This window comes from Cnephaeus nilssonii, assembly GCF_951640355.1.
Source record: "Cnephaeus nilssonii genome assembly, chromosome: 10".
NCBI lineage: Eukaryota > Metazoa > Chordata > Mammalia > Chiroptera > Vespertilionidae > Cnephaeus > Cnephaeus nilssonii.
The window spans coordinates 47,516,379-47,541,028 of NC_137081.1; the positions used below are offsets into that span (position 1 = coordinate 47,516,379).

The following is a 24,650-nucleotide window of genomic DNA, read 5'->3' on the forward strand; positions in this document are numbered from 1 at the left end:
ATTTTGGAGCTTAATAAATGGTATGGCAACATACAAAAATATTCCATTAAAAAATAAAAGATGGTGGACAGTTGAAATCTCAGAAATTTCTACCAAGGTGAGATTAATATTGTCTTTTTATAGAAAAAAAAAAGTGACATTTGAAAGTGAACATGCCCATTTGTACATTTTTCTGAAATTTCTAAAAATTTTTTTCTTTTGTGTATTATTTTCATCTTTCTAAAAGTGCAGATTTTTACTGAAACATTTTATTAATTTGCATTTTTCAAATGATACACTGTCAAGCTTTCTGTAGACTGAGATTTTTTTTTGTGTGTGTGTTCCATAAACAATCTTTATTTTACATATTTTTGGTTTTGATCTTCAACACCATGCAATGAGAACACCGAATTTGAAACTGTTACTGGAGGAAATAAGCTTAAAAGTAAAGGACAGGCCTCAAAGTCACATTTTATGCTTTAATCCTGGGCAGATTCCTAAATCTCTCATAGCCTCAGTTTCCTCATCTGTAAAATGCAGATAATTTTGTGTACATCACTATATTCTTATGAGGATTAAGAGAGAGAAAAAAATATAAAGCATGTAGAAAAGTGCCTGGAATATGATCATTGTTAAGTAAATGCCAGATGATGATGATGATGAGGAGGAGGAGGAGGAGGAGGAGGGAAAGGAAAAGGATCATTTGAATGATGCACATTTCTCCTTATTTTGTATAATGCTCCTATGGGAAAAGGAGAAGAATTGGGCCTTTACAAGGCAAGAACTCACATAAAAGATTGTAAAATCAAGTGTCTTCATGATCAGTTTGTTTCTGTTACAGATAATTCCTGTTCACCGTCAGCGTTCACCTGTGCCCACGGAGGAGAGTGCATCCCTGCATACTGGCACTGTGACAGGCACAGTGACTGTGTGGATGGCAGTGATGAGCAGAACTGCCCCACCCAGGAACTCACGTCCTGCCCTGCATCTTACTTCACCTGTGATAATCACCACTGCATCTCTTGGAACTGGGTCTGTGACACAGATAATGATTGTGGGGATGGATCTGATGAGAAGCACTGCAGTAAGTTTTGAATGGATTTCTCTTGGTTGATTGATGATCATCCTAGTAAATAGATTTAAACCATCAGTAGGCCTTGCACACTTTCCTCTAAGGCTCACACAATTTTCATTGTATCTTAGCTACTGTTATTCCATCTGTCGATCCTTGTATGAAAAGGCTATAGAGCAAAGGTATGGGAGGCTTAGACTCCCCCTAAATATTGAGTTTTTTTGGAAGCAAAATGAGGACTGTCTCTGATGTCTAACACCCAGATAGAAACTGAAAAAGATCTCTCAACTAACTGTTCAGATATTTAAAACAAATTTGTTTCCCCCCCCACCTAAATCATATAAATATATCCAGATATTTTACTCTTGTTTTTCTTTTCATTTGATACTGAAGAAGGCAGTAGAATATAGAGGTACGGAACATTTAAATTATCACTAATCTTACCCATCTGCTTTTTATCTTGCCAGTACTAATTTTCTTTAGGTTGCCATGTCTTTGATAATAGTTTAAGGTGGAGTGAATTTCCCTGGACTAAATTCTAGTTTTGGTTGCATGACTAGGCAACCAAAACTAGAATTTAGTCCAATAGTGTATAGATCGGTTTATACACTATTGCTACGAATCATGAAGATCTGGAATAGATGAGCTTTACGATCCCTTCTGGCTTTCACATTTTATAAATCTACTAGAGGCCCGATTCAAGAAATTCGTGTAAGGGACTTGGCCCTTGCAACCCTTCACAGCCTCAGCCGGCCCTTGTAGCCCTGGCTTCATCTGGAAGGTTGTCCGGACAGTGGTCCTGCTGTTCAGTCTAATTACCATATTAGCTCTTTATTATGTCAGATATTTAATGCAACTTCCTCAGTGGATGGGCAGCCAGCACACTTGATTCTAAGGCTGGGTCTCTTCAGCAAAGCAGGCCCTGGGTTTTTAGAATTGTTCTGAGTAGACTCTGGATTAAATCCAGTTATCATGATCGGTCTATACACTATTGCTACTAAGCATGAAGATCAGGCTAATGAATGCTGCCTAGTTGGGCTCCATTGCTTAGCTTTAGTGGAGTGCTGGACTTACTAGTAATCAGTTCAAACCCCTGATGCTAAATTTCTAAGTGTGGTCTACTTTTCAGGGTGTAATCACTGTTTTGGACTTTGCCCACGATATTCTTTTTTATAGCCTAGTTTATTTATTTATTATTATTAATATTACTATTTAAATTTATCTTTTTTGTTGAAAATATTACAGGTGTCTTCCTTTTTTCCCCATTGACCCCCCTCCTCCCCGTTTCTGCCCCCTCCCCAGGCCTTCACTGCACTATTGTCTGTGTCGATTGATTATGAATATCTGCATATAAGTTCTTTAGTTAATTCCCCTCCCCTCTCTCTCTCCCTTTCCTCTGAGATTCACTGGTAGTCTTTTTATTCCTTTTTTTAAAAAACTGTCCTAATTTTGAGTGCTCTTGCTGGTCTGACTTTGGCAATGTAGCTAAGTTGAAGGAATTTTGAACGTATGTACAATTAAAATATCATCTATTTCTTTAACATTTTTCAATTTGGCTCTGCTGCACATTGAACAATAAATAAACTTTTATTTGGTTTTGATTTTGGATGATATTAGATTTTACAGCGACATGCCTGCCAAGTCAGTTTCATTGCCCTGACCATCGGTGTATTGACCTGGTTTATGTCTGTGATGGGGACAAGGACTGTGTTGATGGATCTGATGAGAATGGTTGTGGTAAGAGGATTGCTGTCTTTTTATTCATGATGTTTAGAAAAATCTCAATCTCATTGAGCTGATTTCTAATGCTTTCTTTTCTTTCATTCTTAGTAATTAATTGCACTGCTTCTCAATTCAAATGTGCCAGTGAGAATAAGTGTATTAGCAATGTATATCATTGTGATGGTGTTTTTGACTGCAGCGACCACTCTGATGAGGAAGACTGTCGTAAGTACCCTAGACCCAGCATGTTTCAGATAAAGAAATCATTTCATTCTATCAGCATTGAAATTCTGTCAGATATTCTCTAGCTTAGACAAACTAGAGGGAAGACAGTAGTCTGAATTACAAAGTATTGTCAAAGGAATGCAGTATTAAACAAGTAATGAAGTTGCCAACACATTACCAAGTAATGATTTATGATTTGTGAATTAGTTGTATAAATGGGAACTTTCACATAGTTTCTTAGGTAGTTTAACTATTTCTTAGATATTTTTGTTTTTACTACTAAGTTTTCCTAGGCCATCCCAAATTAGTGTGTCTCAAATTTTTGAGACTTAGCATATAAAATGGTGTTTTAATGGTTTCTTAAAAATTTCAATATATAGGTCAAATCATGGTATGAATGTAATATGGAGCAGAATTACATATTGACTCTAATTAATTTATTCTTTCAGTGGTTTTTGGTTGAATATCTGCTAAGATATATATGTTAAGTATTAGTAGAGTCTAGTAAGAGTAATTATAGAACGTAAGAGATAATAAAGCAAGGTGGTCAGTTACAAGGGCCTTAGAAATGATACAGATGAAATTCTATGAAGGCTCAGAGAACCCCTTCTGCTCAGAGGGTTCAAGGAGAACTTCGTGGAATATAAATTAATAGACCTACATTCTACAAAGGCTGGAAACCTATAATGAACAGGGTTTGCAATTGCCTACTTTTTGTGTTACGTGGATTTTAAACTTGTAAAAAATTGTCCGTGAAGTAGTCATTTGTTTGAATAATGGTATTTTTTTTAAATAATGGTATTTTGGACCATAAACAGTAGGTTTCTATCAATTCTACTCAATCAGAAAAGAAGTGCTTAAATCTATGGATAAAAAGAAAAGTTAAATAAAATGATTACATGCTTTATAGGTGTGCACCACACCCAGAAATTCTTAGTCACTGATTTTCCTATGTCACATTGAAAACAGACTTCTGTGATGATCTGAGGTTACAGTTCCAGGTACTAATGACTTGCTGTTGCCTTTCTAGTTTCCTGAGGGGTTGGGGAGATTAGGGCTTACTTCTGTGAAATAGGGAGACAGTTCTTATCTATCTCTCAAGAATTACTTGATGAACCGTGGAAACTTTGCAAAGAATTAAGGGCTTACTGTCACCTTTTGCTTAATGTGTGCTGGTTTCATCGGATACAGCTCATTTGAGGAACAATTATGACATCCAAATGTATTATTGAACACATGAAAGTCAAAGTAACCATAGCTAATTAAGTACAATTGAAATGCTCTCGTGATTCTTTAATAAAGAGACAGCTGTATTTTATGATTTATTCTATAATTGAATGAACATAATAAATGCAGGAAATAGAATATTCTTTTGACTGAGGGATTTATCTTCTATTCAAGAGCTGTGCACCATGTTCTTTTGTTGTCCGATCAACGAATCAGACACATAAAGATTTCTCTTTACCACAATATTGGAGAATACACTATGTGTATCATTTTTACATTTTAATATTTATTTTAGTCATTATTATAAACCTATCCTTGATCCAAAACTGTTTCCTATAGGGATTATATAAAAGGAATTAAAAATTGCATTCACAAGCCTATCTTCCCCATGCTTTTCTTTTAGAAACCAGGCCTCCTGGTATGTGCCACCCAGATGAATTTCAGTGCCAATCAGATGGTCTCTGCATCCCAGGGGTCTGGGAGTGTGATGGGCACCCAGACTGCATCCATGGATCTGATGAGCACAATGGCTGTGTGCTCAAGACCTGCTCCCCAACCCATTTCCTTTGTGCCAATGGAAACTGCATCCACAGAGAGTGGGTCTGTGATGGGGACAATGACTGCAGGGATATGAGTGATGAGAAGGACTGCCCTACTCAAGCCTTTCGCTGTCCCAATTGGCAATGGCAGTGCCCTGGCCATAGCATCTGTGTGAATCTGAGTGCAGTATGTGATGGCGTCTCTAACTGCCCCAATGGGACAGATGAATCCCCACTTTGCAGTAAGTTCCCAGTTTTCTGGCCATAAGTTCATTCTGACCAGCGGCCTGCTGTGCATAACCATTGTCATAATCACCATGTAGCTTTTGAGGAAGAGATTTCAGTTCCTCTCTGAGTTCAAATCTGTGTAGGGATAAGCATCATGATTCAAATAAATCATCACTGGATAATATTTCTCATTAAATCCTTTGCACTTGGTTCTGTGTTTGTACTTCTTTTTTATGTAATCATTTTAAAAAATAAGACTAACTGAGGCCATTAGATTCTCTAATTAAATTTGGTTCTATTGGTAATGGACTCAAAAGTTTCTAACTTTAATATTTTCTAATTTCAATCAGAACTTGCCACAAAACAAATGAAGTCCAGGGATTTGTGTTTGCTGTGATTAGAATTCTGTGATTGGCATGTAATCCTAATTACTGTCCTTTCTTTCTTCCCTCTTTAATCAATGCTCACTCTCAGATGAACCTCAGCCAGGTACGAATGCAAAGTATTTATTTTTATGATTTTATATGTGTTGTGTTTGTGCTGAAAATGTTCTAATCAATTTGACTTACTTCCCCTTCTAGTGCATGTTTTGTGCCATCACTCTTATAATAAGTTACATGGAAATAGAGGGCATTTGCATCTCCAGGCATGTGAGCTATGTTTGGGTGGCCTCAGGCATTGCTGTTTTGGCCCTGAACTTAAAGAATGATGTTTGTGGCCCTGTGCTCTCTAGTATTCCAGTTGCCTTTCCCCTTCCATTTATTCACTTTCATAAACATTCCAGCCCTTGCTCATAATGTCAGTCTTATCTTCTATTTCTATATGGGTAGAATAACAGAAAGCAAATGAGAAGTAATTTAGGTGTCTTTGCATGCTTGATCAATGACAGTTGTGTTTCTTGATGTCACCAATATTTCCCCAAGTTTCTCACATTGGTCTAAATGGAATTATAATAGAGGGGTGTAGCGAAGAAAATGGTCCAAGTCCAATGGATGTGAAGAATAATAAATCCTTAGGTCTATCAGAGCAGACACTGACTAGCCTGTGGAATTCATCCAAGTGAGTGCTGCTCTCAGCTCTTACCTGGGTTTTATGTTGAAGGTAGCCTTAGACTATATGACAAATATTTGCAGCAGGGTGAACCAAAGATTCTTCACTTTCCCCCTTTCTTATTCTCTTTCTTTATTCTAGACCAGGAGAGCTGCTCAACTTTAAATGCTGGTTGTACTCACCAGTGTGTTCAAGGGCCCTTTGGGGCTCAATGCCTATGTCCTTTGGGATACCTGCTTGCTAATGATTCTAAGACCTGCGAAGACATAGATGAATGTGATAATCCAGGCTTTTGTAGCCAACATTGTTACAATTCAAGAGGTTCTTTCCGGTGTTGGTGTGATAAAGAATACATGTTAGACACTGATGGGAAGACTTGCAAAGTTACAGGTAATGACTGAACTTGAAAGTGAACTAACTCCAGTTAACAACATACCCCAAAGCTCAAGATCAAATGTTGTATGTAGATATTCGAAAATGTTGATTAGGAGTCAAATGATGGATCTTGTACTTTGGAAAATAGAGGTCAAAACATATACAGCAGAAGATGATTTTAAAAAATTATTTAGAATAATAACATGTTTTTTTACATTATTTAAAAATGATTTCTGTATTTTAATATCTTTATATAATGAGCATAATGCATTCAATTTGCCCAATATTAGTTCAATTTCTATTATGTGAAAGTGATTACACTATATATTAGGATATTAATTCAACTGCAAATAAAGGAGGCTAAAACAAAGTAGAGGGGATATTGTGAGATAATTAGAAGTCTCTGACACAGCTGAATGCCTTTGGAAAAATTATTTGACATGATTTCTGCTTTCAAGAAGCCTATAATTTAGGAAAGAAGATAAGCAAAGTATGAAAGTAACTAGGAATAGGAAGAATGCAAGTATAGTTCACTCCATATTGATATTTAGACAATATAATTAAAGGAAGAAAAATATTTTGGAAAAAGCTTACTTTAAATACTTGTGAAAATCAGCTAACTATGTAATGTAGGCAAGGCATGGAATAATTAAAAAGATTTTTAAAGAGATTTTTGTATTTCCCCATTACTATAGTTTGGAATTACATCTTCCTCTGTTACCAAAAGTATTACATCAAGTATTTGAGATGCTTTAGCTTTGTTTTCTTCCAGAATCAGTGACACTTTTGCATTTTCTTCTTTGACAGCATCTGAAAGTCTTCTGTTACTTGTGGCAAGTCAGAACCAAATTATTGCTGACAATATCACCTCCCAGGTCCACAATATCTATGCACTTATCGAGGGTGGTTCTCACATTGTAGCTGTTGATTTTGATTCAGTCAGTGGTCGTGTCTTTTGGTCTGATGGAACTCAGGGCAAAATCTGGAGTGCATTTCAAAATGGAACAGACAGAAAAGTAGTAAGTACATTTCTACTGACCTTTGGCCTAATTCCACTGTCGTGGGTCTGTTTGCTATTACTCTCCAGTGAGAGAAGATCCTACTGCATACTAGGTAGCTCTCATATTCCCCTTTGGGTGATATTGTACCCAAGAGGCCTGGACATTCATAACTCCAAATCTATGCGTGTTTTAGATAAGGAAGTGGTCTCTGAAGGCCGATCCATTATTTTGAATTCCAGGTCACATGATGTAGAGACTTCACAAAATCTATGAGGTTCTCTTTGCAATTTTTTTTTGTGGTGTATGAGAGCAGAAGGAAGCGCCAGGGGAGTTAAGAGGTTGCTTTCCATAGTTTTAATTTAATTATGTTTTCATTCTATCTCCCAATTTGTTTCTTGACCTTTGATGGTTATGTTTCCTCTGCCCCGTAGAACTTTATTTTATAATAATTTGCATTTAATCAAGATGTTACTTTTGGTACCTTGGCATTATAAATTTTCATAGGATTGCCAATTTAGGGAATGGATAGAGCTTTTGTTAATTGAAAATACTTTGAAACCAAAATGAAACCACATACTAATCCAATCAATTCCACAAAATCCTGTATGTTTTTTCTATAAAAATGTAGTGTTGATTAGGTCGTTATCTACATGGGAAGACAAAATTTCATAATGCTCACAAGCTAGTTAGATGCTATATTCCAGATTTTCATGTTATCACTCATTCCCTTTAGAATTCACTCTTTATTCACTTTTGTCTTTAGGTACTTGACAGTGGCATCACCATGACTGAAAGTCTTGTGGTAGATTGGGTGGGTCGCAATCTTTACTGGACAGACTACGCTCTGCAAACAATTGAAGTCTCTAAACTGGATGGGAGCCACAGGACTGTGCTGATTAGTGAAAATGTAACAATGCCAAGGGGACTAGCATTAGATCCCAGACTTAGGTAAGACTTTTTTTTTTTTTCAATGATCTTGCCTTGACATGATTATCATGAAGGAAAAATTACAGGAGCATGATGTCACTGATATGCATATCATAAAATTTAAAATAATTCATTGTTTAAACATCTCTATAGAAGTGGTCGGCATCCAACTGGTTGTTGCTATCATTTCTTTACCTAGTGTTTGCCATAAAGTACACAAGGGCAATTGATTGTTCACTTTCAGACTGCATTGATTTATTAGCTTGGCAATACAATTATTGATATGATGGTTGTAGAATTATATAATTAAGTTTCTAATGAATGTATACAGTAATATGCTATAGATGGGCCAGCTTGCTGTAACTTTGATACTTCATGGTTTCATTAAAAAATATAAAATAGAAGCCAGATTTTTCTGCTTTGATTTCATGTTGTTTCCTAGAGTTCCCTTTTATGTAATACAAGGGAGAAAAATTTTGCCTGTTGTTCCTAAAGGAAAGAAAAAGAAATTCTCCCACATGCTTAGAAACCTCTGCAGGCCTCCTCTCTTGAATTTGCTTAGATTCTCTAACTTAGATTCTTGTCTGCAGGATGACGAGTTCGGCAAATTATGTTCAGTGTGATATAGACTTCTAGATATTGCAGAGATTAAACACCAGTGAAATTTATGATGAATCTCTGATGAGAAATAAATTGACCCTTTTAGACATGACAGGGTAGAAAATCAAGGACAGATGGATTTTTCTAGATCAAATATTTGTGGATTGTACAGAAACATGAGTTGGCATTGAGACATTTCAGAGTCATAATATACTGCAAGCTTTATGAACATTACTAGAAGCCCGGTGCACGAAATTCGTGCACGGCGGGGGGTTGTCCCTCAGCCCAGCCTGTACCCTCTCCAATCTGGGACTCCTAGAGGGATGTCCGACTGCCCGTTTAGGCCCGATCCTGGTGGGATCGGGCCTAAACGGGCAGTCGGACATCCCTCTTACAATCCAGGACTGCTGGTTCCCAACTGCTTGCCTGCCTGCCTTCCTGATTGCCCCTAACCGCTTCTGCCTGCCAGCCTGATCACCCCCTAACCACTCCACTGCCAGCCTGGTTGATGCTTAACTGCTCCCCTGCCAGCCTGTTTGCCCCCAACTTCCCTCCTCTGCCAGCCTGGTCACCCCTAACTGCCATCTCCTGCAGGGTTGATCACATCCAACTGCCCTCCCTTGCAAGCCTGGTCCCTCTCAACTGCCCTCCCTTGCAGGCCTGGTCTCTCACAACTGCCCTCCCTTGCAGGCCGGGTGCCTCCCAACTGCCCTCTCCTGCTGGCCATCTTGTAGTGGCCATCTTGTGTCCACATGGGGGCAGGATCTTTGACCACATGGGGGCAGCTATATTGTGTGTTGCAGTGATGATCAATCTGTATATTACTCTTTTATTAGATAGGATAGAGGCCTGGTACAGGGGTGGGGGCCAGCTGGTTTGCCCTGAAGGGTGTCCCAGATAAGGGTGGGGGTTCCCTTGGGGTGTGGGGCGGCCTGAGCGAGGGGCCTGTGGTGGTTTGCAGGCCGGCCACGCCCCCTGGCAACCCAAGGGGAGGCCCTGGTATCTGGAATTTATTTTCCTTCTACAATTGAAACTTTGTAGCCTGGGGCGGCAGCCATTTCTGGGGCGGCAGCCATTTCTGTGGTAGTTAATTCACCTTCTACAATTGAAACTTTGTAGCCTTAAGCGGGTGAGCCCGGCCAGGGTGTGTGGAAAGCTTTGCTTCCCCTGTTGCCGCTGGCAACCCTGGCTTGCTCTCTCAAGCTCCATTCTGCCTCCATTTGTTTGAATTTGTTTACCTTCTATAATTGAAACTTTGTAGCTTGAGTGGAGGCTTAGGCCTGCAATGGCTATGGAAAGCTTGGCTTGCTCTGTTACCTGGGAAACCTTGCTCTCTGTGGCTGTAGCCATCTTGGATTGGGGTTAATTTGCATAGTTGCCCTGATTGGCTGGTGGGCGTGGCTTGGCCGGTGGGTGTGGCTTATGTAGCGGAGTGATGGTTAATTTGCATATTACCATTTTATTAGAGAGGATAAAAAACACCTAGGTGGCTTGTGGTTGCATCATGATTACAGTTTTCCTTTGCAATGCTCAGAGGAAAGAATAAGCTCTGTGCATATATTCTGAATTGGCGATTAGTTATTTTAAGTAGAGTGTATATATGATGTCCTATTACTTAAGATGACAGTTATTTTTCTAAGTTGAAATATGTCCTCTCCGATTGGTAACTAGTTTCTTTTCACAGTGCACATCTGATGTTCTGGTCTGACTGGGGCCATCACCCTCGTATTGAGCGAGCCAGCATGGACGGCAGTTCGCGCACTGTTATTGTCCAAGACAAGATTTTATGGCCCAATGGCTTAACTATTGACTACCCCAACAGACTGCTCTACTTCTTGGATGCCTATCTTGATTACTTAGATTTTTGTGATTATGATGGACAACATCGGAGGCAGGTGATAGCCAGTGGTTTGGTAAGTTGGTAGTGAGGAAAAAAAACACCTCAGTAACCATAACAGTAACTGAGTGGAAAACAGACAGAATAACAAGAATATGAAGAACTTAATTTTTGTGTTATAGACATTGCATGATCAATCCAGGGAATATTAACAGGAATAAGGGCCAATCCATCTTTTTTTTTTTTTTTACACTAACTGAAAATATGTATTTTTATTTTAGTTCATGGTCAGATTGCTTGTGTATTTTAGTTGATCTGTAGGTGCTAATCTGTTGCTTCTGTACCTTTACAAAGAGTTAAACAAGTATTAACAATTTAATTATATTTACATTCTCAATTAATCATAGCCTGTTATGTGCTTTGTATTTTTATTTAGGAAATTCTGTGGATTTTATTCTCACAAGTTATGGTAAAATACAGAAAATGAATTTTCCCCCCAAAGAACTATTAATGACTTCTATTTAAGATTGTCATTATTTACAGTTTTGTGACTTGAAGAGACCCTGGGAGGGCCTCCCCACCTTCAGAAAATATGCATCTAAGCTGTATCAGGTTTATGTACATCTGTGAGTGGCAGAACAAGATGGTGGGAATAGCACTGGAGAAGGAGAGATGATAATGGGGTGGTGGGGACCCTGGACCTGGCACTTCATTTTCTGTGCTTCAGTTTTGCTTTCATTTGTAAATGGGTGCCCAGTGTAATTACCAGAGTAAAAATGAAGACTAAATGACACATTCACGAGAAGGGATTTTGAGTGGTAGAGTGGGAGATAGGTGAAGCAGTATGTTTTTGATCTGTCTCTTAAACAGTGACTTCCCTGTGTTTTTATTAAATAACCAGAGGCCCGATGCACGAAATTCATGCAAGGGTAGGCCTTTGCAGCCCCAGCTGCCGGGGCCATCATGGCCGTGGCCCTGTCTACCTTGTGGCCCTGCCCCCCACCCATTCCCGCCTTGGCACTGCCCGCTTCTGCTGCCACACAAGCCTGGTTCCCCGGTTCCGCGGATCCCCTGATGGATCTCCCTGCAGAGGGTGGCCTGGGCTTCCCTCTCTGGGGCGATTGTGGAGCCCTCCCCCCCCTTCCCATTGACCGCCCCCCGGCCCCTGGCCTGGGCCTCCCTCTGCAGGGCGATGGTGGGGCGATGGTGGGCCCCCTACCAATCACATCGCACCCACCTTGGCTGGCCTGGCGCCAGTGCATGTCATAGCGTGGTTGTCTGGAAGGTTGTTCTGCTGTTCGGTCGTTCGGTTAATTTGCATATTATGCTCTTTTTATTATTATAGATTGCATGCTAAAGGAAACCATCTATTCAGCATCCTTTTCTACTTTGTTCCCCTTGGTTTTTATTTCTGGGTGTGAGATCTCATTGTTCTCTTCTGCCTCGCAGGTTCTGCGGCATCCCTATGCCCTAACTGTCTTTGAAGATTCGGTGTACTGGACTGACCGAGCAACTGAGCAGGTCACTCAAGCCAACAAGTGGCATGGAGGGCAACAGTCTGTTGTCATTTATAATGTGCAACAGCCTCTTGGGATTGTTGCGGTTCATCCTGCAAAACAGCCAAATGGTAAATGAGAGACAATAGAGAGAGACAGAGAAACACTCTGCCTGAAAATAGCTTGGAAAACACTTATTCTGGAAATGTAAAATGCACAGTGTTGCAGACACATTTGTTTGGGCAATGAATTTTCCTTTCCACTTTACCTACTACGCTTATCCTAACATTTCCATTACTTTTATTTACCATGGAAAACTCAAATCTTGTATGTAACAACAGCAGGTATAAATTGTATCATTTTATTTAGCAATTGGCTACTGCTTTTGTGAATTTTCTGAGTCTCAGTTTCCTCGGCTGACAAATACAGCATAGACCAGATACATACTATATCCCTTTTATCACTTCCACCTATTTTTTGGACTTTTTTATTATGGCACCATTGCCCTGTAGGTTCTCTGCTGTGGCTACCCCATCTTGCTGGAGTGCCTGGTGTAGGTGGAGAGGCAATTTAAAAATTTGACTTTGGTAGTGTGAGGAAGGAATAAGTCACTTAATCTTCTCTCCTTGTAACTCTGCAGTGGATTCTCATCACATTCAGAATCTGGCCCCTGTTATCTCCCTGGTTTCTTCTCCCACTTCCTTACTCTTGTCACATTGGACTTCATTACATTTCATTGTGTCCTGAAGCATACCAGGCAACTTCCCACCTCTGAACTTTTTGCAGAGTTTATGCCTGCCTTAGGCCCACCTACTTTCCAGGGATGCTATCTTTAAGTCATTGTATCTTTTTTTTATTAACCTTTTGCACTCGAATGTCGAGTGTGACTCAACACGGTTAGCATTAGAATAAAGGAATCGAGAAAAAAGCAAGCGAGTGCAAAGGGTTAAAAATATCTTTACTAGTTTCAGAGAGGAAGGAAGAGGGAGAGAGAGACACACACACATCAATGATGAGAGAAATCTTTGATTGGCTGCCTCCTGCACACCCACACTGGGAACTGAGCCCACAATCTGACCTGGAATGAAACTATGACCTCCTGGTTCATAGGTTAATGCTCAACCATTGAGCCATGCCGGGGGCCCCACCTCTGAACTTTTGCACTAGCTCTTCCCGCTGCCTGGAATATCTCTCCTCTAGATTTCCACATCAGCTGTTTCTTCATGTCATTTAGGATTCTATGAAATGCTCCTGCTGGCTCTCAATCGCCCTACCTAAATTAGCCTTCCCTTCTCATAGTTATTTTGCTATTTATCCTCATATTCTGAAATCACACAATTTATTTATTTATATTTTTAACTTAAAAAATATATATTTATTGATTTTTAGAGAAAGAGGGAGAGGGATAGAGAGATAGAAACATCAATGAGAGAAGAAACATCATTGATCGGCTGCCTCCTTCATGCCCCCTACTGGGGATATAGCCGGAAACCTGGGCATGTGCACTGAGTAGGAATTGAACTGTAATCTTTTTGATTCCTAGGTCAGTGCTCAAGCACTGAACCACACTGGTTTGGCATTCACAATTTATTATTTATTTATTATGGATTTATTGGGGTGACATTGCTTAATAAAATTATACAGATTTCAGGTGTATAATTCTCTAATATATCATCTGCATATTGTATTGTGTGTTCACCCAAAGTCAAGTTTCCTTCCATCACTATTTATTCTCCTTTTACTCTCTTGTACCTCCTGAAATCACACAATTTATGAGTTTAGTTCTGTCTCCTTTGCTAGAATATCTGTCCCATGTTTACAGTATTCCCAGTGTGTGGAATGGTGTTTAGTATATGGTAAAGGCTTAACATTGTAGAGTGAATGAATGGATTAATAGATATGATAAGGTATGTAATAAGAACATGTAAGGTATAGAGAACATCCTGTGAGCTTGGGATACACACAGGATCACTCTTGTCAAGGAGCAGAGACACACAAATATGTCATCATTAGAAAAATAAAAGATTGTTATCTAACCAAATGTGGTCAACAGTGAGTCAATGTAAAGGTCACATCGGGACACACACCTTGATTTCATTTAATGTAAAAAGGTCTCTTTTAGGTCAGGCAAGGAGACAATAATATTTAGCATCATATTTCCATACTAAGCTCAGGATTACTCAGTGGCTGTTTGTTCATAATCAGGTATTGACAGGATTGATCTGTAACCTTGGGCAAGTCACTCCTCCTTCTTTGCCTCTTATGAATTTTATGATGAAAGCTGGGTGTTAGGGAAGGGCAAAGGAGTCAAGGAAAAAACCCAAACCAACAGAGGTAACTTTATGTACTTGTGACTTCATATATTAGGGGCCTTTGGGGGACACTAATAGTGTGACAGAGCATGCTTAAAAATGTAGTTGTTTAAATTAAGATATAATTTGACATGTATTGGTTTTAGGTGTACAACATGATTTGAAATATATATATATATATATATATATATATATATATATATATATTGTGAAATGATCACGACAATAAGTTTAGTGAACATCCATTATCACACAGTTACAAAAACATTTTTGTGATGAAACTTTTAAGATCTACTCTCAGCAATTTTCAAGTATGCAGTACAGTATTGTTAACTATAGTCATCATGCTGTGTATTACGTCCTCAAAATTAATGTGTCTTATCACTGGAAGCTAATACTTTTGACTGCCTTCACCATTTCACTCAGCCCCACCCTGATTCTGGCAATCACCAATCTGTTTTCACTGATTTCATTTTTATTTATTTACATGTAAATGAGATTATATAGCATTTATCTTTTCTGACTTATTTCACTTACCGTATTTTCTGGCGTATAAGACAACTGGGCATATAAGATTTTCCTGGGTTAAAAAGTCGACTTACACACCGGAAAATACGGTAGCATAATGCCATCAAGGTCCATCCGTGTTGTTGCAAATGGCAGGATTTCCTTTCTTTATGGCTGAATAATACTCCATATGTGTATGTGTATATGTAAATATGTCACATTTTCTTTGCCCATTCATTCTGTACACTTCTATGTGGGATTTTTCCATTAAGCAATGTTTACTTCTCTGTCTATTGCAGATGTAAATTCCTGTGCCACTGCCCCCTGCAGCCACCTATGCCTGCTTTCCTCAAAGCGGCCACAGCTTTACTCCTGTGCTTGTCCCTCTGGGTGGAGTCTGGCTCATGATTCTGTGACTTGCCAGAGAGGTAGGTACAGTGTGCCCTGAAGGTGGCCTTGCCATAGTCCGTGCAAAGCAGTGTAAGCTCTAAACCACTTGCTGATGGCGTGTGTGCTGCATTCCCTTTGATTGAGCAGTATCTGGGGCGTGCATGTGTATGGGGCGACTTAATTGAGTACTCAGTTGTTATATCATTTCTGAATATAAAGCTAATGTTATGTGTGCATGTGATTCAACAGTTCTAGCCTCCCATTTTCTCTTACCTGGCTACAGTTAGACAAGCAATGGTAATGGAAAGTTCCAAATTCTGCACTTAAGTCAAAATTCTTCTTTTTTTAAAAAATTTCTTTTCTTTTTCTTTTCCTTTTATTGAATTAATTGGGATGACACTGGTTAACAAAATTATACAGGTTTCAGGCGCACAATTCCACAACACATCATCTGTACACTGTCTTGTGTGTTCACCACCCCAAGTCAAGTCTGTTCCCATCCCTATTTATCCCCCCAGTACCCCCTCCATTGTCCATCCCCCCAGCTATCACTATGCCACTGTCCATGTCCATGAGTTTTCTCTTTTTTTTCTCAATCCCCCCACTCCTCCACACAACCCCCAACCCCTATCCCCAACAGCTGTCAATCTGCTCTGTCTCTGTTTTGCTTGTTAGTTAATTAGATTCCGCCTATGAGTGAAATATATGGTACTTGTCTTGACATCACTGTATGGCTTCATTTTTCAGGATCTTTATCTCATTTTTATTCTCATAGCCAATAGCCCAATGATGAGTGTTGTAGCCTAGGTCTTCCACTCCAGTTTCAATACCTTTACTATTATTATCTGATACTCTAAAATATGTTTCCACTGTATGAAATATTTAAGTGATTATTTGAGCAATTTAATCTTTACCTAACCCCTAAATATTTTACTGGGTTGATTGAAGATATGTGAAGGGTTATGTTAAGTACTTTAGGGAGTAAGAAAGGAAGGAAAAGATGTAGTCAATCTACAAAAGAGATTTCTTCTGGAATATGTACTTGATCTATTTAAAAATACATAATTATTGATTTCAGAGAGGAAGGGAGAAGGAGAGAGAAATAGAAACATCAATGATGAGAATCATTGATTGGTTGCCTCTTGTACGCCCCCTTCTGGGGATGGAGCCAGCACCCCAGGCATGTGCTCTTGACTGGAATGGAACGCAGGACCCTTCAGTTCGGAGGCCGACACTCTATCCATTGAGCCAAACCAGCTAGGGCTATAATAAATTATTTTAAAAAATCATTCATCTTTGCTTAAAAATCTAAAGAGTTATAAATTTAAGTTTCTTTCATTTCTCAGTGAAGAGGAGTGAATTTGTTTTGCTACTCCTAAAAATGGCTGTACATAAATTCAAATTGAATGTTTACTGATAAAAAATTCCTAAAGTAAGAGAAACTAGAGTCCTAGTCTAGAGGAAGATTTAGTTTTCAAATGCAAAATATATGCTGAATCTAGGAAATTTATGGTGTTTACAGATTATGCAGATGTAGGCTTATTCCATGTAATGTTTTGCAATGATACTTTCCTGATGACAGATTTTAATTATTGGTAATTCTTACAAAGGGATTGGCATTTGCAATTTTTCTTCAGACTTATTATGAAGCTAATATTTGCTGACATTGTTTAATTTAGTGTGTCCTCATCGTCTTTCAGCAGAAGATTAAACTGGGCTATAGACATTTTGGATACAAAGCATTCTTTCAGCACAGATTCTTGAACTATGCGTTGGGAATTGGTGTAATCAGTATTACTATATGATGGTGATTGATAAATGTCAATTCTAAATAGTACCTTTGATTGTTTCACAAAAATTCCACTAGTAGTTTTACCATGCGCCGAGTTTAGTGAGGTGGAAAATTTTCAGTTTCCCAAATGGTTTCTCAGTACCAGTTGGATAACTGAGTGTCAGTGTGTGTTAAAAGTTACACATTTTTTCAACAAGAAACTTAGAGGACTTGTTAACAATTGTAGATGAAAACATTTTACTTGATTTACATGTTCACCAGCCTTTACAATAGTGTTTACTCAGTGTCTGGCATATCTTTGGAAATGCTTAAGTGATAAGGTTAAGGGAATAAGGTTAAGCCAGTAATGCTCAGTGGATAGAGTGTCAGCCTGCAAACCAACTGGCCCTGGGTTAGATTCCTGGTCAAGTTGCAGGCTCATTTCCCTGCCTCAGTTGGGGCACGTGCGGGAAACAACCAATTGATGTAAGACATCGATGTTTTTTTTGTTTTGCTTTTTTTTCTCTCTCACCCCTTCTCTCCCTTCTACTCTCCTTAAAAAAAAAAAAAAAATCAATGGAAAAAATATTCTAGGGTGAGGATTAACAACAACAACAATATATAAAAGTGTCAAAACAATCCTGCTGAGATGTAAAGCTTCTCAGATTATCAAAATAATGAAACATTATCTTTAGTCCATGAAAATTATATGTCATATATGTCTTCATAACACAAACTCACATTTTCCTCTTCTTGGAGAAATTTATATACACTGAGTGGCCAGATTATTACGATCTCTGAACGCATAATAATCTGGCCACTCAGTGTATTTGTATCTCAAATGGGTACCAAAAGTATTCTAGACTTTTGCTGGAGATCAACCACCTATTTGCCCTGAGCTTTCTATCAGCCAGTGCAAAGGGAAAAACTGATCAGGTGCACAATTTATAGTATCTTTGATATCAAATAAATGAGGTACTCAAGAGAAGTACACTGAGTGGCCAGATTATTATGCGTTCAGAGATCATAATAATCTGGTCACTCAGTGTATATAAAAGCCTAAGCTACCGAAGGACCAAACGACTTATCGACTGGTTGCTATGATGCACACTGACCACCAGGGGGACAGATGCTCAACACAGGAACTGCCCCCTGGTGATCAGTGCACTCCCACAGTGGGAGTGCCGCTTGGCTGACTGATGGGCACCAGACATAGGGCTCACGGCTGGTGAGCACGGCTGCAGCAGCGCAAGCCCCTCTCCATTGGGACTGACTGGGTGGGTGCAAGCCCTCAGCAGCGGGGCCGGGATGAGCGGGGGCGGCAGGCGATGTTGGACTGCTGGTTTTGGCCCTGCAGGCTATGCCGAGGGACCCCACTGGTGCACTGTGCCTCTGGTGATAAAATAAAACCCACTCTTGAATTTCATCCATTTAGATTTTTTTTAAAATAATGAGACTACAGCTAAGACAAGATTATCTTTGAAAAAGTACTTCATTGTATTAAGGAGACTAAGTGAACTGATAGTTTGAGTAAAATATTATGAGGATGTTTAAGTTTCAATGTACAGATATTTTTTGAGAGCTTTAGAAGATACTGTTTATGTATCCACTTATGCACCCACACATTTATTCATTTTTGTGGTCATTCATTTAGTTACAAATATTTATTAGGCAACTATTATATACCAGACCCTGGGAATATAATAGTGAGTAAATCAGACATAGTCACTTTCGTTTAGGATATAATACCTACTGTGCATTGTATTTATTGCTGAAATGCTGCAATTATATTTTATTCCATAAGATGTTAACAATCCACTGCCTTTCATTACTCTAAGTGTCTGGGAAGAGTGGGATATAATTTTGACTGATACTCTGCTATTTTCACAGATAATCAACCTTTCTTAATAACTGTAAGACGCAGTGTAATTTTTGGAATCTCCCTTCATCCTGAGGTGAAGAGCAATGATGCTATGGTTCCTATATCAGGGATACAGAACGGTTATGATGTTGAATTTGATGACTCAGAGGAATTCATCTATTGGGTTGAGAATCCAGTAAGTTTTGAATACCGTTCAAAATCTGTAACTTGTTTTCACAGATCCTGCCCTGATACCTCCTTATAGGCAAACGTTTGCTGGGTGGATAAAAGGGCAATGATCCAGAAATACTAAATTACCACTAAGTTATTATTTGATTCAGTGAGGGATATAAATGGGAGGTTGTCCTGGAGCAAAGATCAGAAAACACTTTAGCTTTAGAATAATAAGCACACTTAAGCTATTGGGCATTTTCTATTCATGCAGCAAGTACTTATTAAGTGCTTACTGTTTGCCCTGCACTGAACTATCTGGTTCCAACTGCAGAATACATGCCTAGAAGCAGCAGTCACAGAGATTGTTCTTAAGGAGCTTTAAGCCTGTAGAAGATATTAGACTAACATAACAATGATCATAACTCAAGACAAAAAGCAGGAGCTCCCTAGGGATTTCAGGAAAGCATTTGCTGTGACTGCTGGGGCCCTCATTCAGATCTTTGCCTCAAGGATAAACATAAAACTTCTCCAATCGCTTTCCCATTGCGCCCCCTCCTCACCCTTTAGGGTGGGGAAGGGGCAAAGAGAATACAAATGAGGGAGCGAGAGAAGATCTTTGTGTTTGCTATTCGTCCCCACTGTGCAAAACATACTTCTGGCCTCCTGATTCTCGCCTGTGACTTGGGTTATGTTTATGACTCTGGCCAGTGGTAATTAACAAATAAGTCTCTGTAGCCAGTATCAGAGATAGTCTGAATGGTGAGCCTGTGTATTCCCGTGACACAAGTGAAATCAAGTGTTTTCTAAGTGTGGCTGGCATTAGCATTGTACACAGTGAGGCCACCCAATGGTGCCGAACCTTGGCCTCTTCTCCAAGTCTGAGGAGTTTAAAGAAACATAGCAGCCGTCAGTAGCCACAGCGAAGGAAGTATTTTCATGGAGAAGATGTGGCCTTCAAACAGCTCACTTCTCCATGTCTTTCTCTCTAGGGTGAAATTCACAGAGTGAAGACAGATGGCACCAACAGGACTGTGTTTGTTCCTCTGTCTAGTTTGGGCTCCTCTATGAGCCTAGCCTTAGACTGGATATCAAGAAACCTTTATTACACCAATCCCGGGACTCAGTCAATTGAGGTAATGATTCCATAATACTCTGTACACAAACACTAGTTTCTGATTCACTTAAAATCTATTCTCAGGAAACACTTCTATGGAATTTTGAAATTGTTTTAAAGCAGAAACAAAAGTGAAGGGATATTTGTATCAAAGCTAAGGAGGAAAACCAACTTAAAAATAAATTTTTGAAACTTTTTACTGACCTATTTTGTTTCCTCCTAGCTATCAATACTAACTTGTTCCTGTTAGGAGGATTTGAGATATTTTATAAAACTATATAAAACAATAAATAAAAAATTATGTAAGAATTCAGCATAAAAGCAAGATTATAATAGCAGGGAGTTTTCACTATCTCTTCTCATCAAATCTTCAATGCTATTTTAGTAGTAAACCTAATTTATAGGTTACCTCTGTTCTAAGATGGAAATCTTTCTATGGCTCCAATATAGTTTTTCTAACAGTGAAACAGAAAGTAGAAACTTGATTCTGATTCCTTTGATACTCTCTACTCTGCGATAACTGTTCTTTTTTAACTCTAATTCCCAGAAGAAATTCTAGATGGGGTGCAGGTATGAAATCACATGAAGTAGATCAGAAGTAACTTGACTAGTATTGGTTTTCTCCACTCTGGGACAAAGTTGAAACATGTGGGGGATTATTAATTTATAATAATTTTGAAAGTGAAAATTCCTAAAGCAAAGGGAGGGTCTTGTGAGAGGGCCCATGAGCAGGGCTGTGTAGAGTGACAGTCACTGCTCTGGATTAGGCACCAGCTAGTAAGGTCGTTCTCTTTGGGACCTTCAGAAAGAAAAATGCCACAGATGAGGAAGGCATATAGCAACCAAGTGGCTAATTTACAGCAGATAGGAGGAGCTCACGCCAGACAGTGCTTTACAGTTGACAAAGGTCTTCCACAAACATCATCTCATTTAATCCTCACAACATTCCCAAGTGCAGGCAAGTGTAGTAACCATTCACATTGAGGGGGACAATTGCAATATGCACAAACATTAATCCCCCAGAATTTATCAAACGGGGTAAGAATCATCAACTCTTAACACGAGGGGATACTTGGAGGGTCATCTGTTTCAAGCCCTTCATTGTTTTTTTCCCCCCCAAATATATTTTTATTTATTTCAGAGAGGAAGAGAGAGGGAGAGAGAGAGATAGAAACATTAGTAATGAGAGAGAATCATTGATCGGCTGTCTCCTGCACACCCCTTACGGTGGATTGAGCCCACAACCGGGGCACGTACCCTTGACTGAAATCGAGCCCGGAACCCTTCAGTCGACAGGCTGACGCTCTATTCACTGTGCCAAACCAGCTGGGGCAAGCCCTTCGTTTTTAAAATAACAACTTGAAGTCCATAGAAGTTAAGAATTTGGCTTAACTGGGCAGTGTTCTAACTTTGCCCTGTTACAAATCACAACTCCAGCAATTGGTCTGATTTTAACCCCCTTTGTCGATGACAGAAGATACTTGTTCATGTCAACTGAAAATATCACCTTCCATCAAAACATGGGCAAAATTTACAGCCCACGACCCTTAATATGGAACTTACATCTCTCTAGACTCCACTCAGTGCAAAGCTATCTTAATTCTAAATGACAATCTGCTCTTATTCTATCTCTTGGTCTCTTGCCTTGTAAATGGGGGTCTTCCCTTCTACTTTTCCAAGAGCAGGAAGTATGTCTCCGCTATCAGTGTTAGGTAGAATGAGAGGTACCAGTTGAATAGCTGAGTGTGGCCGCGCACATGTGTATGTATGGGTAAGGCTGCTTTATCCATATAAACCTGAAGTTTGTAATTGTTCCCCAATGCAGTGAGGTACTGAGGAAAGACAATTTGCTCTGGAATCTAAAGACCTGGCTTTGAGCCTGACTTGCATGCTCATTCATTCAACAAACACAAGTAAATGGTTTCTATGGATCAGTCTCATGGTCATTCAAAGATAAATAAAACACTTTTTTCTGCTTTTGAATGATTCACACATCTGAGTGCTAGACACATAAGTACCTTTGCTCCAGTATGGTAAGTTCTGTATGGCACGAGCAGTGAATATAAAGTGCTGTGTGGTTGGGGGCAGAGGTTATTGTTGAGGTGAGTCTTAAAGGATGACTAATATTTATTTCTATCAAATGGAGAAGTAGGAAGAGGCAGCCAAGATAGAGAAAAACACTCTTTTCAAAACCCTGAGATATGAAGATGCATTATGTGACTGGGGAGAGCAGTGTGTTTTCTCTACTCACAGGCTGTTTGACCTTGGGAAAATTACTTAACTTCTCTGAGCCTCTCTTTCCTTACCTGTAAAATGGGGTTAGTAGCTCAATAAGTAAATGTACTTCATGACACTAAGGTGACCTATGAAGACAGTGCCCTAATTCCCTAATAAATAAATTCACAAATATATTTAGAATATCCATAAAGACCCCTGACAATAATGACTCAAAGGTAAATTGCCTTTCTAGTGTTTTTATTGTTTTTCTCCTTTGTTGCTATCAACTGTGACTCTTCCAGGAGAATGTTAGCTTGCTTAAGAAAACAAGAATAGTGTTCATTGTTTACCTGTATAATATCCGTTCCAGCACAAGAGTAATTCAGGTTCAAGTCCCATTTCAGGGTAAAAGAGAAACATTTGAGAAACTGTTTTCCACTAGGGGTAGCTGTAAGCCCATTCACTAATAGCAATTTTGTAGCTGGAAAGTGAAGCTGACAGAATGCCTTGACATACTCGGCAAAACAAGGAAGGAAATTTCCTTTGAAATAAAGAGATCTGTAAGCCTAGGAAACAGAGAGAAATTATAGTAGAAAGAGGCTAATTGAAAAGAGAAAAATTATCTTAGTCTAAGTAGGAGAGAAAGAAAGTTATCAGAGAAAATTTTAGAGAGAAGTGTGAAAGAGAGAGAAGGGTGTGTGTGTGTGTGTGTGTGTGTGTGGTGGTTGGGGGGAGAAAGAGGGAGAGAAATACATGTAGAGACACAGAGAGAAACATAAACACAGATATACAAATAACTATTTGTACTGAAAAACAATTTTATAGAAAGACCTTCATGCAAATCAACAGATATTTTCTAATTTCTTACTAGCTGTTTCTACCCTCAGACTAATCTCAGGTGCCTATTAAAATAGCCTTGCTTCTAGAAAAACTGCTTCTAGTCCAGTAATCCATATTTCTCTGTGATGTCAGGGTTCTTTAGCATTGTGATCATTACATAATAGCAATAATAATTAAAAATAGCATTGGGAAAGACACTAAATCTTTTAGGCCTCTTTTTCTATAATATGGGCATAATGGTATCTACCTCACAGGATTAGCCAGAGGATTATCCAATAATGTTTAACATAATGCCTGTGCATACTAAGTGCCCAATAAGTGGACCACTACAAAAACAGGAAACATTTATTAAACACACTTGTGTCAGTTACCATGTGTGTGTTACCTCGTTGTCCTGTGAGCTCTGTGTACAAGATGCCATTGTCACCCACTTTGTAAAGACAAAGAAACTAAGTTTAAATAAATTTACTTGCCTCAGGTCATACAGTCAGAGCTGGCAGGGCAGGGATTTGAACTCCTGAATTTTAAGTTAATCTTGGAACAGAATTCACTTTAACTCTGAGTGAATTCACCCTGTGTTTGTAGTGATGGGCTACTAGGTGCTATGGCCTGGTTACTCTGATGCGTGAGAGCTGTGGGATACCCATTTGTCTTCCAGAATTTTCTTTTTCTGAAGGCGGTTTTTGTAGTTTCTTTCTAGCAGTTATTTGAGTCTGTTGTTTCTTCATATACATTTCCCCTCCTGAAATTTAGGTGAATTGAAAATAGGAATTTGAGCGGTGATTTTACTTTTCTTGCTCTCATTTTCTATTGAGAGGATTTTCTTTGAGCCCAGAAATGCAATTTCTGAACCTCCTCCATAACCTCCCATTTGTCCCTAATCATGCTTTGGCATTCTTTGTGTCTTAAGTTCTCCTTCATCTCAACTTTCTCTGTTTTCCCCTTATGAAATTCAGTTCTAATAAGTGACTTTATGCTCTAGGTTTTGACACTCAGGGGAGATGTCAGATACAGGAAAACATTGATTACCAACGATGGGACAGCTCTTGGCGTTGGTTTTCCAGTTGGCATAACTATTGATCCTGCTAACGGGTGAGTGTCAATAAACGGCACATGCCTTCTATACAGCACCATTCTTGTAAATATTATGATCTGATAAAATGGAAGATTTCAGACCTAGGACATT

General features: G+C 39.0%; 1 protein-coding gene across 1 annotated transcript in view; it reads left to right on the forward strand.

Annotated features, from left to right (window-relative positions):
• LRP2 (LDL receptor related protein 2) overlaps positions 1–24,650 on the forward strand; it is a 201,182-nt gene that overhangs the window by 93,473 nt on the left and 83,059 nt on the right. The window contains exons 22-34 of the mRNA XM_079781761.1: positions 821–1,063; positions 2,669–2,788; positions 2,882–2,998; positions 4,629–5,006; positions 6,184–6,432; positions 7,225–7,436; positions 8,182–8,366; positions 10,630–10,858; positions 12,232–12,409; positions 15,397–15,525; positions 19,149–19,315; positions 20,283–20,426; positions 24,447–24,556. Coding sequence (XP_079637887.1) covers positions 821–1,063; positions 2,669–2,788; positions 2,882–2,998; positions 4,629–5,006; positions 6,184–6,432; positions 7,225–7,436; positions 8,182–8,366; positions 10,630–10,858; positions 12,232–12,409; positions 15,397–15,525; positions 19,149–19,315; positions 20,283–20,426; positions 24,447–24,556 — 2,461 coding nt within the window. The remainder of the gene's footprint in view (positions 1–820; positions 1,064–2,668; positions 2,789–2,881; positions 2,999–4,628; positions 5,007–6,183; positions 6,433–7,224; positions 7,437–8,181; positions 8,367–10,629; positions 10,859–12,231; positions 12,410–15,396; positions 15,526–19,148; positions 19,316–20,282; positions 20,427–24,446; positions 24,557–24,650) is intronic.